General features: G+C 53.8%; 1 protein-coding gene across 2 annotated transcripts in view; it reads left to right on the top strand.

The window, feature by feature from the left end:
* Positions 1-3,286, top strand: part of IGHMBP2 (immunoglobulin mu DNA binding protein 2) — a 36,913-nt gene extending 33,627 nt beyond the window's left edge. The window contains exons 14-16 of one of the 2 annotated variants that reach the window (XR_012090626.1): positions 634-806; positions 1,985-2,376; positions 2,684-3,286. Coding sequence is in view for 1 of the 2 variants with exons in the window: in XM_073010019.1 (XP_072866120.1) it covers positions 634-806; positions 1,985-2,182 (371 nt within the window). In the remaining variant the exon portion in view is untranslated. Of the gene's footprint in view, positions 1-633; positions 807-1,984 lie in introns of both variants that reach the window. The other variant, XM_073010019.1, reaches the window with a different exon arrangement.
* Positions 3,287-16,143: the final 12,857 nt, after the last annotated feature.

The raw sequence follows: 16,143 nt of genomic DNA, 5'->3' as shown, positions 1-16,143 counted from the left end.
TGGCCGTGCGGAGGAGTCCCTGGGTGGGCTCTGCTCCGTTTGCCGCATCCTGCATTGTGCCCACCACACAGGAGCTGGCCAGGCATGCACTGGGAGTTGGCCAGACATACGCTGGCAGAGCTTGTAGACCTGGTCGGTCTTGGGGAACTCCTGCTGCCGCCATTTTCCTCAGCATGACCATGCAGGAGTTCCAGCTCGCATTGATTCATTGAATTCCTGAAGCGAAGCTCCACCAGCACATGCATGGCTTTGAAAGCGGCCTCCCAGAGCCTGGGGCTCCAGAGGAATTCACCCCAAACCCTTCCTGAGCAGCTACTGTATACCGCGCTTTGTGCTGGAGGACAGGACTGGTGCCACCCTTGCCCCCAGGCACCCACAGGGTGGCAGAGGGAAGACACGTGAGCTGCTTTTTAATTTTTTTTGAGATTAATAGAGACGGGGTCTCACTATGTCACTGTGTTGCCCAGGCTGGTTTTGAACTCAAGCAGTCCTCCTGCCTCGGCCTCCCAGAGTGCTGGGGTGACAGGTGTGGGCCACTGTGCGCAGCCGTGAAGTGCTTTTGAAGCCTTAAGCGAGGGGCCAGTGTGGTGTTGTTGTCTTTCCGTTTGCCTGAGTGACATGGGTCTTCTTCAGGACATCCGGCCATAGATCTGCCCACGGAGGAGGACTTTGAGGCCCTGGTTTCTGCTGCCATTAAGGCTGATAACACCTGTGGCTTTGCCAAGTGCACAGCCAGCGTCACAGCCCTGGGCCAGTTCTGCCAGCTCTGCAGCCGCCGCTACTGCCTCAGCCACCACCTGCCCGAGGTATGTCGGCCTCCGCTCCTGGGATCAGACAGTGGGGAGGGGTGGTGGGTGCGTCCCCAGGAAGCAGACCCTGGGCAGAATTGTTCCAGTTGGAACAATTAGCTCATTAACGAGCTCCAGATACCTTCGGAAACAGAAATCAGACACTGACTCATGGTCTGTTTTGAGCACATCAGGGCATAAACAAACAAAATGCCTTATTTGCTGAGCTGCAGCCACATTAGTGGGAATTCTGGGCAGAGGGAATTTTGTCCCAGTGTCCCTGGGTTCTGTCAGTGGCCTAATCTGGTCTGTTTGGCATAGGGGAGGTGGGAGGCAGAGCCTGCAGCCCGTGGTCTGAGCTGGCCATGGCCTGGCTGCTGTGTTGTTCATTCTGAGCTTGGGTCGATGAGAACCCCTGGGACCAGGTGTGGGCTCCTGTGGGAAGCTGAGGTCTGAACCAGCCTTGTCTCTACCCTGGAGGATGCTGGGCCTGGTGGGGGATCTCAGTAAGTGACCAGTATACAGTACCAGGTATTGAGTGCTCCAAAGAAGGAAACCCAGGGCCAAGATGGCAGCAGGGACACCCACCCAGATGCAGCAGTCAGGATGGGCTTCCTGGAGGAAGTGACACTGGGGCTGAGACCTGTGGTCCAGAAGGTGGGATCTGGGCTGGGGAGAACAGGGCCAATGGCCGGTAGGCAGGCAGGCTATCCACCCTTAGAATATGCATAAGGCCTCAGGCACAGTCAGGGAGTTGGGAGTAGCGTGTAAGGCAGGATGGCTGGAGTCGCGGCTGGGCAAGGCCCGGCAAGCTGCCTGGAGGCGTCAGGCCTGATCTGAAGGCAGTGGGGTACCCTGGAGGGTGTCAGCAGGGCTGTGATGTCACTGGTCTTGGCTGCAGTGTGGATTAGGTAGGCGGAGGCTGGGAGGCAGCGGGAAGTGGCTGCAGGGACTGTGTGGTCAGTCAGGGTGGTGCCATTTCCTGTGTGCACACTCGGGAGCTCCCGCCACACCAGGGTACAGACCACCCTGCTGCCCTCCCACCAAGCAGCCTGCAGAGTGAAGGATTGACATGGCAGGAGGAGTGGTCTTCTCTGTTGGGGCACCTGTGGCCCCCCACCTCTTTGATGGGCAGAGCTGCAGGGTCTGTCTCCTTGTCCCGGTGAGCTCAGCGCTGATTCTTGGGTCCTCCCCAGATCCATGGCTGCGGTGAGAGGGCTCGCGCCCATGCCCGGCAGAGAATCAGCCGGGAAGGGATCCTCTATGCTGGCAGCGGGACCAAGGACAGATCCCTGGACCCAGCCAAGAGGGCCCAGCTGCAGAGGAGGCTGGATAAGAAGCTGAGCGAGCTTAGCAACCAGAGGACCAGCCGGAGGAAGGAGAGGGGGACGTGACCGGCCACATCCTCGAAGGCGCCGCGGAGCTCTCTCCATGCCAGACCAGGGCGCCACCAGACCACGCTCTGCCTACACCAGGGAGGAGGAGCGGAGGGGCCTGTCGGGAAGCTTGGGTTTTTGGACCCTGGGATGAACTTTTCCAATGTCAAAATGTGGAGAAAAGCACCTGGGGGACAACAGTGCTCGTGCAGGTGGGGCTCGGGAAATGCACATCCCTTCCCCTCACTCCCCATCCCTTCCCCTCACTCCCCATCCCTTACCTCTCACTCCCCATCCCTTCCCCTCACTCCCCATCCCTTCCCCTCACTCCCCATCCCTTCCCCTCACTCCCCATCCCTTCCCCTCACTCCCCATCCCTTCCCCTCACTCCCCATCCCTTCCCCTCACTCCCCATCCCTTCCCCTCACTCCCCATCCCTTCCCCTCACTCTCCATCCCTTACCTCTCACTCCCCATCCCTTCCCCTCACTCCCCATCCCTTCCCCTCACTCCCCGTCAGAACCCACATCCCAGCATCTGGATCCTGGGGAAGGTTCCAGTCCCTTGGAGAATATCCAGGGCGTCAAACTATTGAAGTCACTCCTCCAATGTCTGGGACTTGCCAGCTCAGCCCATTAGGATGAGGGTGCTGAGAGGAAACAGGAAGTAAGACTCTGCGAATGGCGCTCAGGCAGGGAGCAGGGAACAGTGTTTGGCTTGCACGTCCCCACGTCCCCACGTCCCTGTGCAGCCAGAGGCTGGGGCCACTTTCCTTCTGTCCGCTGTTCGCTGGTGATTGCAGCGTTCCCCCGCCCCTCACCACAGGGCTCCTGTGAGTCTGGGGGGCACCTCTTTCTGGCCTGTGCACCTCTCTGGCTTATAAGGGCGCCTGGCCTGTGCCAGCCCCTCCTTGCTGCGCCTCGCCATGGGGACCAGGTGAGCCGGCTGTCCCACAGCCTCAGCACCATCAGCACTTACGGATCCAGAGCCTCCCGGCCCTCCCCGGTGCCCTGGAGCAACTCTTCAATTTAAGAGAACCTGAGACGATGTACCTTAGCCTCAGGGTTTTGTTTCAGAGGGATATAAATTATTTAAACATTAAATGAAAATGTTGCGCATTGTCCCAGTGTGTCTGCTGTGGGTCTAAGGGGCGCACCCTTTGCCTGTTTTGCTCAGCTGCTGTGCCCTCCCTGCCGCGTCTCTCAAGCCCCGTCTCCGTCTGACCTCCCTGCGGCAGACTCTCCCAGTCCAGGCTCCTCTCTCTGTAAATCCCATTCATGTCCTTTTATGTCCCCAACGGTTCTGAGTGAGGTTGAGCTTCCCCGACCTGCACCTAGGGTGACTGTCCCCCAGAGGCCACCTATGCAGTGCATTCGGCTAGTGTGTCCTCAAGCCAGGCCTGCATGCTTCGACTGCCCTGTTCTTGCTGGTCCTGGGCCACTCTCCCCTCCTACCCAGGCTGACGCCCCACCCTGGGCCACTAGGGCCCCTCCTCCTCCCCCCTGTCCTGGACGCCTGCCTTGCCTGCTCCTGTCAAGTGGCTTTTGGACTGGATTGTTTGGGAAGGGGACCAGGACTCTACTGCATTTCGTATCAAGTGCGGTAGAGTTCATCCGGTTGCTTCCGTAAGCGTAGAGTGCCGCTCCCGCAGGCAGGCTGAGCACCGCGCACAGGAGGCTGCCGTTCTCATGCTCCTGGAGGACCCGTGGCTGCGGGAGGCGTGCGTGTAATGATGCTTATGGGGGATGAGGGCATCATTGGAAGCATCTCGGTTGACACAGCACACGGGGACAGGTGTTCTTCCTGTGGGGGCGGGGGCGGGGGTGGAGGTGCCTGCTTAAGCTCCCTGACTTCCCAGAATCCAAACAGCTGATCAGACTCCTGCCCCGGGGTTGACACGGAAGCCGAAAGATGTTGGCTCTTCTGTGGGAGACAGGCGACAGCCGCATTCCCTGCCTCCTAGGTTGCCTGTCTGCAGGTAAGAAGGAGGCCAAAGAGAAACAGACCCAAAAATGGGGGTGGAAGAGTGACCTGATGACAGTGTTAGATCACCTGGATGTAGCCATGCCTGACCTCCACCCCATTCTTCCTGATGTCCTGAACTAGTAAATCCCCTTTTTTAGCTGAAGAAATCTGCCTTGGGTTTTTGTCACTTGCTGCTAAAGAATCTTTGCTGACCCAGTCATGCCCACATCTGTATATCTTATCGGGTATACCCCTCCCAGCATGGAGGCAGTGTGGAATCAGTGTTGCTCCACTCGTTAGAGAAGGCCTGTACCTTTATCCAGGTGTTCTGTGGACCGTCCCACCAGGAGGAGCTTGAAGTAGAGGAAGGCAGCCAGCGCCAGCGGTGGGTGGAGTGGGTGCGGGGTGGAAGCCTCTGGAATCGGAGGGACCTGAGTCTGAATGCCCGCCAGCACCACCATCCCCTGAGGTGTGGCCTCAGCAAGTCGCCTCCCCTCACTGAGCCTGTTTGTCGTCTGTGAAGTGGGACGGGAACAGTTGCTGCCGTGCCAGCTGTGCTGAGAAGTGGAAGAAATGAGGTGTGCAGCATCACACCTTTGCAGGGCCTGGGTCCGGGTTCGTGGTCTCCCTGGCTGTGCCCCCCCAGCCCCCCACATGGAGCCTTCTCCCCTCCACTGTTGACCACCACAGCCCTTGGTGATGCATTGTTTAAATGCCAGAACCCAAGGTTGCAAAACAAAAAGTTTCCATTTCTCATCCCAGAGAGACCTTGTTAGGAAAATATTTGTAGCTGGTTGTTTGAAAAGTACCCTACAGTTTGGCCTGGACAGGGTAACCCAAAAAAAGAAAAAAATATCCCAAGCCAAACGTCTCCCTGGCCAGCGGAATACGGTCTTGCTGACAGTAGCTGCAGGCTGTAGCCCAGCCGGGCCGGAACCGCCCAGAGTAGAGGACTCCCTTCCAAGGGGAACTGCCCACCTCTACCTGTGCAGCTCCCCTGAGGCAGCCCTGCCATGTGCTCCTTTCTGGGGGTGCCAGGCAGGGCAGTGGGCACAGGCGGGAGCCCCTGCCCGCCTTGGGCTTTGCTCCTGAGTTTACTTGGGATGTGCTGCATGCCTTGGGGCCTCGGTTTCCTCTTCTGTAAAATGGGGAAGTAACGACCTGTCTCAGGGTAGCTGTGAAGATGAAACGATCAAACACACAAGGCCTTGGGCACGGTGCCTGGCGCCTAATAAATGTGCTGCCATCCTCGTCATCTGGCAAAGCAGCAGTGGAGAGGAACGAGACGGCACGTGCTGCCCATAGAAGGGTTCAGCAAATGGCCTTTCCTACCAGAGACAGGCAAGAGCGCCCAGGCCCGCGAGCCCGCCGGTTGGCTGCTGGTGGAGGTCGTGGGTCCCCCGGTGCAGGTCTGCCTGGCTTCCTTGCACCCAACACAGCTCGCCCCCACCCTGTGCCGAGCGGGCCAAGGGCGGGCCTCAGGCAGGCCTACTCTGTTGACCTTGGTTTCTTTGGAGCTGCCCAGAGGGATCCCGGAGTGGGCTGATGGGCACCGCACTGCTTTGGGAGGTTTTAGGCCCACGTTATAACCCTGGCACTTAAAAGGAATTGCGGTCACTGCTGGGAGCATAGCAAAAGCTGCAGCCTTATTTGGTCTGGAAACTTCTTTGCTTGCAGGAAGAGCAGAATGGGGAAGCAGCCTCTCGTGTGGGTGGGCAGACTGGGGCCAGTTCTTTGTTACCCCGGGATATGAATTACTTTGCTTCCTCACTTCTGGCCTTCTCCACTGAAGCCACAGCTCACGATCTCCCCGGCCCTCGGCTGCCAATGAGCTATTTTGTTGTGCAGCTTTACCGAGGTGTAATTGTCATGCCACAGAATGCACTCGTTGTAAGTGTACTATTCCGATTCGATGATGTTAGTAAACGTGGGGCTGGGCCACCCAACCCCACCCGTCCCTACTGCTGGGTGCTGGTCTGCAGTTAATCTCTGCTCCTGCCCTCAGGCCCAGGCAGTCACCAATCAGCTTTCTGTCCCTATAAATTCGCCTTTTCTGGAAACTTCATATAAATATAGACTGTCCCCAACTCCCAGTGGTTTTGACGTAATGATTTTTTGACTTTACAATGGTGCAAAGGCTTATATGCGTTCAGTAGACACCACCATGCTGTGTTCACGTTCAGTACAGTATTCAGTAAATGACGTGAGAAATTCAACACTGTGGTAAATAGGTTCTGTGTTAGGTGACTGTGCTCAGTGAGTGTTCTGAGCATGTGTAGGGTAGGCTAGGCTAAGCTATGAGGCCCGGGTCAGGTGTCTTGAAAGCATTTTCAATTTGCAATATTTTCAGTTCCCCATGGATTTGTGCGGATTCCCATCATAAGTGGAGGAACATCTGTATCCAGCCCCTTGCATCCGAGTTCTTTTACTTCACCTGGTGCTTTTGAGGTTCACCCATGTGGTGGCATGTATCAGCGTTTCAGCCCTTTTTATCGGCAAACAATGACCTGTCGTATGGATATACCCATTTAGTGTATCCATTCATCTACTGGATGTTCAGAGTGCTGCTGCTTTTTGGCTGCTGTGACCCATGAGGCTGCTATGAATATTCATTGTTCAAGTCCTTCCGTGAAAACATGCATTTTCATTTTTCTTGGGTAGATTCTTAGAAGTGGAATTGCTGGATCATATGATAATAAGTTAGTTTATTTATTTAAGAAACTACCAAGCTTTTCCAGAGAGGTTATACTATTTTACATTCCTACCAGCTGTGTATGCGGGTTCCAGTGTCTCTATTCTTGCCGACATTTGGTATTGTCTGATTATTATTACTATTACCACCATGTTAGTGGGTATATACTATAATCTGACTGTATTTTTAAATTTGTATTTTCTTAAAGACTAAGGATGCTGAGCACCTTTCTCATGTGCTTATGGGACATTTCAATATCTCCTTTGGTAAATTTTTTTTTCTTTTTTCTTTCTCTCTCCCTCCCTCCCTCCCTCCCTCCCTCCCTCCCTCCCTCCCTTCCTTCCTTCCTTCCTTCCTTCCTTCCTTCCTTCTTTCTCTCTCTCTGTCTCTCTTTCTCTCTCTCTCTCTCTTTCTTTCTTTCTTTTCTTTTCTCTTCTTTTCTTCTTTCTTTCTTGCCTGTCTTTGTAGCTCAGGCTGGAGTACAGTGGTGCAAACAGAGCTCACTACAATCTCGACCTCCCGGGCTTAAGGGATCCTCCAACCTCAGCCTCCCCGAGTAGCTGGGACTATAGGCACATGCCACCACACCTGGCTAATTTATTTTTTATTTTTTATTTTTTATAAAGATGAGGTTTTGCCATGTTGCCCAGGCTGATCTCAAACTCCTGGGCTCAAGCAGTTTGCCCACCTTGGCCTCCCAAAGTGCTGGGATTACAGGTGTGAGCCACCACACCTGGCCTCTTTTCTTATTATATATATTTTCGTAGAAACAGGGTCTTGCTTTTTTGCCCAGGTTGGTCTTGAACTCCCGGGCTTAAGCCATCCTTCTGCCTCAGCCTCCCAAAATACTGGGATTATAGGCGTGAGTTACCATGCCTGGCCCTTTGGTGAAATTTCTATTCAAATCTTTTGCTCATTTTTAAGATAAGTTGAAATGTCCTATTATTGAGATATAAGATATCTTTAGGCCAGGCATGGTGGCTCATGCCTGTAATCTCAGCACTTTGGGAGGCCAAGGCGGGCAGATCACGAGGTCAAGAGATCAAGACGATCCTGGCCAACATGGTGAAACCCCGTCTCTACTAAAAATACAAAAATTAGCTGGGTGTGGTGGTGCGCACCTGTAATCCCAGATACTCAGGAGGCTGAGCAGGAGAATCGCTTGAACCTGGGAGGCAGAGGTTGTAGTGAGCCCAGATCATGCCACTGCACTCCAGCCTGGGCAACAGAGGGAGACCCTGTCTCAAAAACAAAAACAAAAACAAAATACTTATATAGCCTGGATAGAAGTCTTTTATCAGATGTATGATATGCAAATATTATCTCCCAGTCTTTGGATTCTGTTTTCATTTCCTTAATATTATCTTTGGAAGTGCAAAAGTTTTAATTTTATAAAGTCCAGTTTATCGATTTTTTTTTTCTTTTATGGCTGTGCTTTTGGTGTCATGTCTAACATCTCTTTACCTAAATTAAGATCACAGAGGTTTTTCCTATGTTTTCTTTTAGACATTGTTCAGATTTAGTTCCTATGTTCAGGTCTGTGATCGTCTTGAGTTCATTTTCATGTATGTATTGGTATAAGGCAAGGGCCAAAGGTTGGTTGGTTTAGCTGGTTTGTTATTGCATGTGGATCTCCAGTTGTCCCAGTAATTGTTGAAAGACTCCTGTTCCTTCATGGAATTGCCTTGGCATCTTGTTAAATATTGTTTGAGCGTAAATGGAGGGGTTCATTTCTGGGTTCTCAATTCTGTGCCATGCCAGTGCCACAGGCTCCTCCCGTCCCCACCATGAGGGCGGCCTTCTGGACATGGCGACATTGCAAGTTTACGCTTAGAGGCACGGGCTCCCCGACCCGTCTCTGACTCAGCGAAAATGGAAAGAGTTTTGGAAACATATAGCCACACTCAAGATAAACACTGCCGCTCAGCGAAAATGGAAAGAGTTTTGGAAGATATAGCCACACTCAAGATAAATACCGCCGTATTCCAGACCACAGAGGGAAACGGGGCCGGCTGGGTGCGGTGGGCAGCTGAGACGGGCGGATCACCTGAGGTCAGGAATTTGAGACCAGCCTGGCCAACATGGTGAAACTAAAAATACAAAATTAGCCTGGCGTGGTGGCATATGCCTGTAATCCAGCTTATTTGGGAGGCTGAGGCACGAGAATTGCTTGAACCCACGAGGCGGAGGAGGTTGCAGTGAGCCCAGATCGCGCCACTGCATTCCAACCTGGGTGACAGAGCGAGACTCTGTCTCAGAAAAAAAAAGAAAGAAAAAGAAACAGGGCCGGCCGAGGTGGGGATGCTGTGGACCTGCTAGGGTCCTCGTCTGCTGGGAGCAGGGGCAGCCTGGAGCCTTTTTCCTGTGGGCAAAAGGAACACAAATGGCAAGGTGGGATTGGAGCCAGGCTCACACTATGAAACTAGATGGTAAGGAAGGACTTTCTGATTCATCAGAGGAAAAAAAAAAAAAAAGACTGTTCCAGTTACTATGGCTGCATAACACATCTACCCAAAACAGCCATTTATCATATTCGTGGGTTCTGTGGCTCAAGAATTTGGACAGAGCACAGTGAACATGGAGATTCGAGAGGCCGGTGCTTGCCTCAAGGTGGGACTGACCCTGAGGTGAAATTTGCCCCGGGGGCTGCGGTGGGTTCAGGCCGACCTTGTCCCTTGCTGAGACCCCATGTTTGCTTAGCTCCCCAGCACCCACCCTGAGAGTCGCCCAGTGAGTCGCATGCCCCTGGCTCAGGCTGTCTTCTGGGCACCGGACTTGAGCGTCAGTCCCCAGCCTCTCAGCCCTAGGTGCCAGTCATGTGCTGATTATCTCCAGCTTTGATCCCTCCCCACACTCCAAGTACCACTTACATTCCCCCTGGGATGTTTAGTAGGTGGGCGAGTGCAGCACCTCCAGAATCCAATGCCTGGTCTGCCCCTGGGAAGTGGACTGAGCGCTTCCCTCCCCAAAGGTAAGTCCATATCCTAATCCCTGAACCTGCGAATGTGACCTTATCTAGGAAAAGAGTCTTTGCAGATGTAATTAAGTAAAGGTTCTTGAGATCATCCTGGGTTACCTGGATGGGCCCTAAAGCCAATGACAGAAGTCCTCCTAAGAGACACGTGAGAAGATCAGGAGGCTGCCTGCAAACACAGGCAGAGGCTGGCATGGTGCAGCCACAAGCCAAGGAATGCAGAGCCTCCAGAAGCCGGAAGTCGCAGGACAGAGCCACCCCTCAAGATTTTATCTTGAAGAGAGAGAATCCGTTTCTGGGTTTGTTGTCATTGTTGCTATTTTTTGAGACAGAGTTTTGCTCTTGTTGCCCAGGCTGAAGTGCAGTGGTGCAATCTCGGCTCACTGCAACCTCCGTCTCCCGGGTTCAAGCGATTCTCCTGACAGCCTCCCGAGTAGCTAGAATTACACCTGGATGACAGATGCCCACCACCACGCCCAGCTAATTTTTAAATATATTTAGTAGAGAGGGTTTTCATCATGTTGGCCAGGCTAGTTTCGAACTCGTGACCTCAGGTGATCCACCCTCCTTGGCCTCCCAAACTGTTAGGATTACAGGTGTGAGCCACCACACCTGGCAGTTGTTGCTTTTGAGTCAGCATTTCAGTGTGTGGCCCAGGCTGGGGTGCAGTGGTGTGATTATAGCTCGCTGCAGCTTCAGCCTCCTGGGTTCGAGTGATCCTCCTGCCTCAGCCTTCCAAAGGACTGGGATTACAGGCGTGCGCCACCGCATCTGGCCTTCTTACATCTTTTCTCCTGTTTTCTATCTCTCCATCTCTTACTTTTTTAAACAATGAGATGTGCCTCAGCCTTATTTTCCAACCTTATTTTTGTTTAGGTTTTAAAAATTCACACCATTTTCCTTTCAGCATCCAAGAGCCCTTCCCTCGTGTCCACTTTTGCAGTGCTCTCCCTGCATGGCTGGGTCTCCTCTTTTCTCTCTGCGGGTGTGCTTTTGTCTAGTGTGATGCTTTCTTTTTCCTGCAGTGTTTTAATATATTGTTGCTCTGAACGGCTTCCGTCTGCCTTTCACACGGTGGCTTTTGCAGATTCTGCTAGGTGTCCCCTCCTATCAGCCAGGGACTGAATCTCCCAGACTGTGCGGAGGACCCGCTGACCGTGGGCTTCGCTGAGGCGTCAGCTGCCGGCCGATGAGCCAGGGAGCAGAAGTCTCTCCCCCTGGAAGTGCCAGGTTGCAATCCCAGTCTCTGTTCATACACCCACTTAATCGCCCTCCACGCAGTACGGGGTCCCCTGCCCAGCTATGCCTTGGGACTCTCAAGCACCCTCATTCTGTTTTACCCACTGCAGAGCCTAGTCGGGTATTTGGTCTTTTCTCACAGTAGAGGAGGAGGCTTCTCTGAGTAGCAGATGGGATTAGAAGATCTGATTGCTGCTGCTTTTATAAAAATTGTAAAATATGACATAACATGAAATGTAACATTTTAACCATTGTGTAACCAAGCGTACAACTCAGTGGCATCCCTTACATTCCCAGCATTGTGCAACCATCACCACCGTCTGTCTCCAGAACTTTCTTATCTTCCCACATGGAAACTCCCTCCCCATCAAATACCAACTCCCCAGCCCGGCCCCAACCCCTGGAATCTCTATTCATTTTCTGTCTCCATGACTGATCACTTCTTTTAAAGACTTTCATTCACCCACCTTATTTTAGTTCCTCCCCCGCCCCGCGCCCCACTTCTTGGCCTCCCAGGGCCCCCAGTTCCTGAGCCTTTAGGTGATTCTGTGGCATGAGTTTATTTAGTGGCCTTGTGTAGATGTGTGTGTTCAATCCGCTAACATTACATGGACGTTTCAGTGTGTGGGGGGTTCCAGGGGTACCGGTCCATAACCTGTTAAGAATTGGGCTGTACAGCAGGAGGTGAGTGGTGGGTGAACGAGTGAAGCTTCATCTGTATTTCCAGCCACTCCCCATTGCTCGCGTCACCGCCTGAGCTCCGCCTCCTGTCAGATCAGCGGCGGCCTTAGAATCTCATAGGAGCGCGACCCCTATTGTGAATTGCGCATGCGCGGGATCCAGGCTGCGCGCTCCTTTATGAGACTCTAAAGCCTGGTGATCTGTCACTGTCTCCTCCCATCACCCTAAGATGGGATCGTCTAGCTGCAGGAAAACAAGCTCAGGGCTCCCACTGATTCTACATTATGGCGAATTGTAGAATTATTTTATTATGTTTTACAATGTCAATAATAGATATAAAGTGTGCAATAAATGTCACACGCTTGGGTCATCCTGAAATCACTTCCCCTGCCGCCCCACGGCCTGGTCCATGCAGAAATTGTCTTCCGTGAAAACGGTCCCTGGTGCCAAAAACGGCTGGGGACTGTTGCTCTGTAATATTTAAGTTATCTTTTGCAGAGACTTTGTTTTTTGAGACCGGGTCTTGCTCTGTTGGCCAGGCTGGAGTGCAGTGGCACAATCACGGTTCATTGTAGCCTCAACCTCCCAGGCTCCAGGGATCCTCCCACCTCAGCTTCCTGAGTAGCTGGGACTACAGACACACGCCACCATGCCCAGCTAATTTTTTAAAAAATTTTTTAGTAGAGATAGGGCTTTGCTATGTTGCCCAGGCTGGTCTGCTGGGCTAAGTGATTCTCTTGCCTCAGCCTCCCAAAGTGTTGGGGTTACAGGCGTGAGTCACCATGCCTGGCCCTTTGCAGATATTTTGTAAGCAACCAGGAGAATCATTTTATAATCACATTATATTACATAATCATTTAATGTTAGTGCTTAATGACAAAAGTTGGATATGAAACTACATAATCAGTATGCTCACACTTACGCCAAACACACACATATGCATAGAAAAGATGGAGCTGGGTGTGGTGGCGCACGCCTGTAGTCCCTGCTCCTCAGGAAGCCAAGGCGGGAGGATCGCTTGAGCCTAGGAGTCCCAGGCCAGCCTGGGCAACATCGTGAGACCTCGGCTCTAAAATTAAAAAAGGAAAAAGAAAAGATACAAAGGCGTATGGCCACTGTAAACACCTCTGATCTTTGGGAGTTGGTGTGATTCTTGGTCTCTCGTTTATACTTAAAAAAAAAAAAAAAAAAAAAAGTTTTTCCAATGTTGAATGTTGGTTCTATAATCAGAACAGGACAATTCCTACTGGTTTTCCAGTTAGGCAGCCGATGGGGTCGCAGCTGCTCCCAGTTTTCAGCAAGTGCCAAGGAAAGGCCAGATTTCCAGTGCGTCTGGGGTCCTCCACGTTCTTTCTCCATCCCAGGCCTGTGTGGTCTCGGTGGCTGTGGGCTGGGGTGAGGCACAGGTGGGCAGTGAGGAGAGGGAAATTGGCCCAGTTTGTGTCTTAGAAAAATCCTTCTGGTGGCTGCCCTGAGGAGGTGTCTGAGGTGGAACACCTGCCAGCAGCTATCGTCTGGAGAGGCCAGGCGGGGTACAGAGGGGCGCATCTGCTGACTATGCGTGGGCTCAGTCATTAGAACTTGCAAACAGGCCTTCTGCAGGGGTGAGAGGCTGGGAAGATCCCCACGCTTCTGGCTTGGGGGACCAGTGACTTAATGGCTCAGGAAGCGCTGTCCAAATGTTCTTAATAATAATAATTGTGTTTCTTTCTTGTTGAATGCACATATGCTACCCAGAAGTCCCGCACTCCTGGAAATGCTTGTGTATGCAGAATTCCGGGTTTTCTAGTGATGTCAGGCTGATTGGCATCTGCCAGACAATTCTACGGAGCTCCCTGGGGCCCCTCGCCATGAACAGAAGCAGGGAAGGCCGCAGCCCCCCGGCTGAGAGCTGTTTGTCCTCATGGTAGCAGCGGTGGACGCAGCTCTAGGTCTGGCCCTTTCCAAGTCAGCGGGGCAGGGTCCGAGCTCCTCCTGTCACTTGGGTCAGCCGGACAGGGGCCGAGCTCTTCCTGTGACAGGCCCGCTGTGTCGCATGGCAGGTGTCAGTACCTGCTTGTCTGCTGGTAGAATTGTGTGATTCTCTGACAGAGGTTTTGACACCTTGGTATGTTCTGCACCTTGGTTGCTGGGGGAGACATCTGACATCAGCCCGGCCAGGAGAGCCCAGCTGTGGTTCCAGGTGTGGTGCGTGGCCCCAGGGGATGGGTTATGGGGGTCTCAGCCAGTCACGGCAAGCCTGTCCCCTTGACCTGTGCCTATTCTAGGTGGTCCTGGGAGCCTGATTCCAGGGGAACCTGGGAACCTGGTTCTGTTTAACGAACAGAGGAGGGGAGGACAGCTGGGGGCCTCTGGGAAAGATCTGATTTACATTTTCTTTCTCTTTTTGAGGCAGGGTCTTGCTCTGTTGCCCAGGCTGGAGTACAGTGGTGTAATCACAGCTCACTGCAGCCTCAACCTTCCGGGCTCAAGCGATCTTCCTGCCTCATCCTCCCCTGCAGCTGAGACTACAGGCATGCGCCACCAACATCTGGCTACTTTTTGTATTTTTTGTAGAAATAGGGTTTCACCACGTTGCCCAGGCTGCTCAAACTCCTGGGCTGAAGCAATTCACCTGCCTCGGCCTCCCGAAGTGCTGGGATTACAGGTGTGAGCCACCATGCCGGTTCTGTTTTTAAGGTTTCACTGTTGTCACCCAGGCTGGAGTGCGGTGGCACAATCACAGCTCACTGCATGTAACCTCCGCCTCCTGGCTTGAAGCGATCCTCGCACCTCACCCTCCTGAGTAGTCATTTGTTCCAGCAGCCATAGTTACTCTCCAGGTAATGAATGCACCCAGTGGAGAATCTTCTAACTCTCTGCCCAGGGAGCTGGGGTTTCCCCCGACCAGTGTGCACTTTGATTTTTTCTCCAGTGTTCAGAATGACGCATCATCCCTGTCCTGGTCCCACCTGGTGCCCCGAATGCAGACCCGAGCTTTGTTGGAGATGGAGGATACTAAGCATTCGCCCGTGTTTTTGGATGCAGGCTCTATGCTGGGCTCGGGGTTGGCTGGAGACCGTGAGACGGTGGAGGAGACGCACTTTCCTCCCCTGAGAGCGAGAAGAGCATGTTGATTATGCTCGTTCACGGCTCTGGAGCCCCAACATCTGGCTGCAGAGTCCACTTCTGCTGCCTCCTGGCTTTGTGACAAGCCACTCAACCCCTCCAGACCTCCATGGCCTTGCCTGTAAAACGAAGATAGTGCTAGGAACAGTAGTATCCGGTGCTGTGGGGGCCTGAGTGATTAACTTCCTTACGACGCCAGGAACCGCCCTGGCCCGGAGTGAGGGCCCACATGCAAGTCGTTATTAGTGAAGTCACGTTCGAGTCTGTGTTGTGTGCCGGGCGTTACGCCGAGTCCTGCACCTGCACGGCGTCCTTTCATCTTCATGGCAGCTCTGTGGGGTCATTTCAGCGAAATCTTTCCCTGGGAGAAATTCCTGGGAACAGGCAGTGCCAGCTCACTTCTGTGACTTTCAACGGCCTGGGGTCCCCAGTTGCTTACTGCACCCCAGTTGCTTACTGCAATGGGGTCCTCACCCAGCACGGGCCTCCCTGTCCAGGCTGGATGGCGGAGGCCTCTGGTCTCAAGCTGCTCTGGGGCTGCGGGAGTCGGTTAGATGGGGACATGATGTCTGGAAGCAGTTTGCATGAGGGGGACCTGAGATTGGGGCAGGGGATGTCGTGGGAGGCTTTTGAGCTCCAGGGCCCTCAGTACATGGCCCCCTCCTCCCCAGCCATGCACAGCCCTTCTGCACAGGGCCTCGCTGGGGAGCAATTGTTTGGGAAGTGGTGAGGGGGGTGGGGGGCTAGGGTGGAGTGAGGGTAGGATGGGGGTGCTGGAGTGGGGCTGGGCGGGGGCACGGTGGGGGGCTAGGGGCAGGGTGGGGGCAGGGTGGGGGGCTGGGGCCAGGGTAGGGGCAAGGTGGGGGGCTGGGGCAAGGTGAGGGCAGGGTGGGGTGCTGAGGCAGGGTGGGGGCTGAAGGCAGGGCAGGGGTATGGTGGGGGGTCTGGGGGTGGGGCGGGGGCAGGATGGGGGGCTGGGATGGGGTGGGGTGGGGCCGGATGGGGGGGCTGGGGTGGGATGGGGGCAGGGTAGGGGAACTGAGGGTGGGGTGGGGGAAGGTGGGGGTGGCGTATCCCAAGGTCCTGCTTTGCTGCCTCTTCCGGATGGCCCATTTTGTTTACAAGCTGGAGGGGCTGCCTGCCTGGTGGAGGGCCAGCCTCGAGTCAATTTTGGAGCCCCTGGCACTCCACTGCTGTGCCAGATCCATGCGGAAGCCAAAGGGCCGCAGAGGCAAGGGTGACCTGACAGCCGCTGCATGTGCCAAGTGTGTGGAGAGCCGTCCGACCCCACACGAGGGAGCGCCATTCGTACTCCATCAAG

The sequence above is a fragment of the Chlorocebus sabaeus genome, chromosome 1 (genome assembly GCF_047675955.1).
Source record: "Chlorocebus sabaeus isolate Y175 chromosome 1, mChlSab1.0.hap1, whole genome shotgun sequence".
In the NCBI taxonomy this organism is placed as follows: Eukaryota; Metazoa; Chordata; class Mammalia; order Primates; family Cercopithecidae; genus Chlorocebus; species Chlorocebus sabaeus.
Note: the sequence above shows the minus strand (reverse complement) of the source record. Positions and strands in the feature narration are given on the sequence as shown.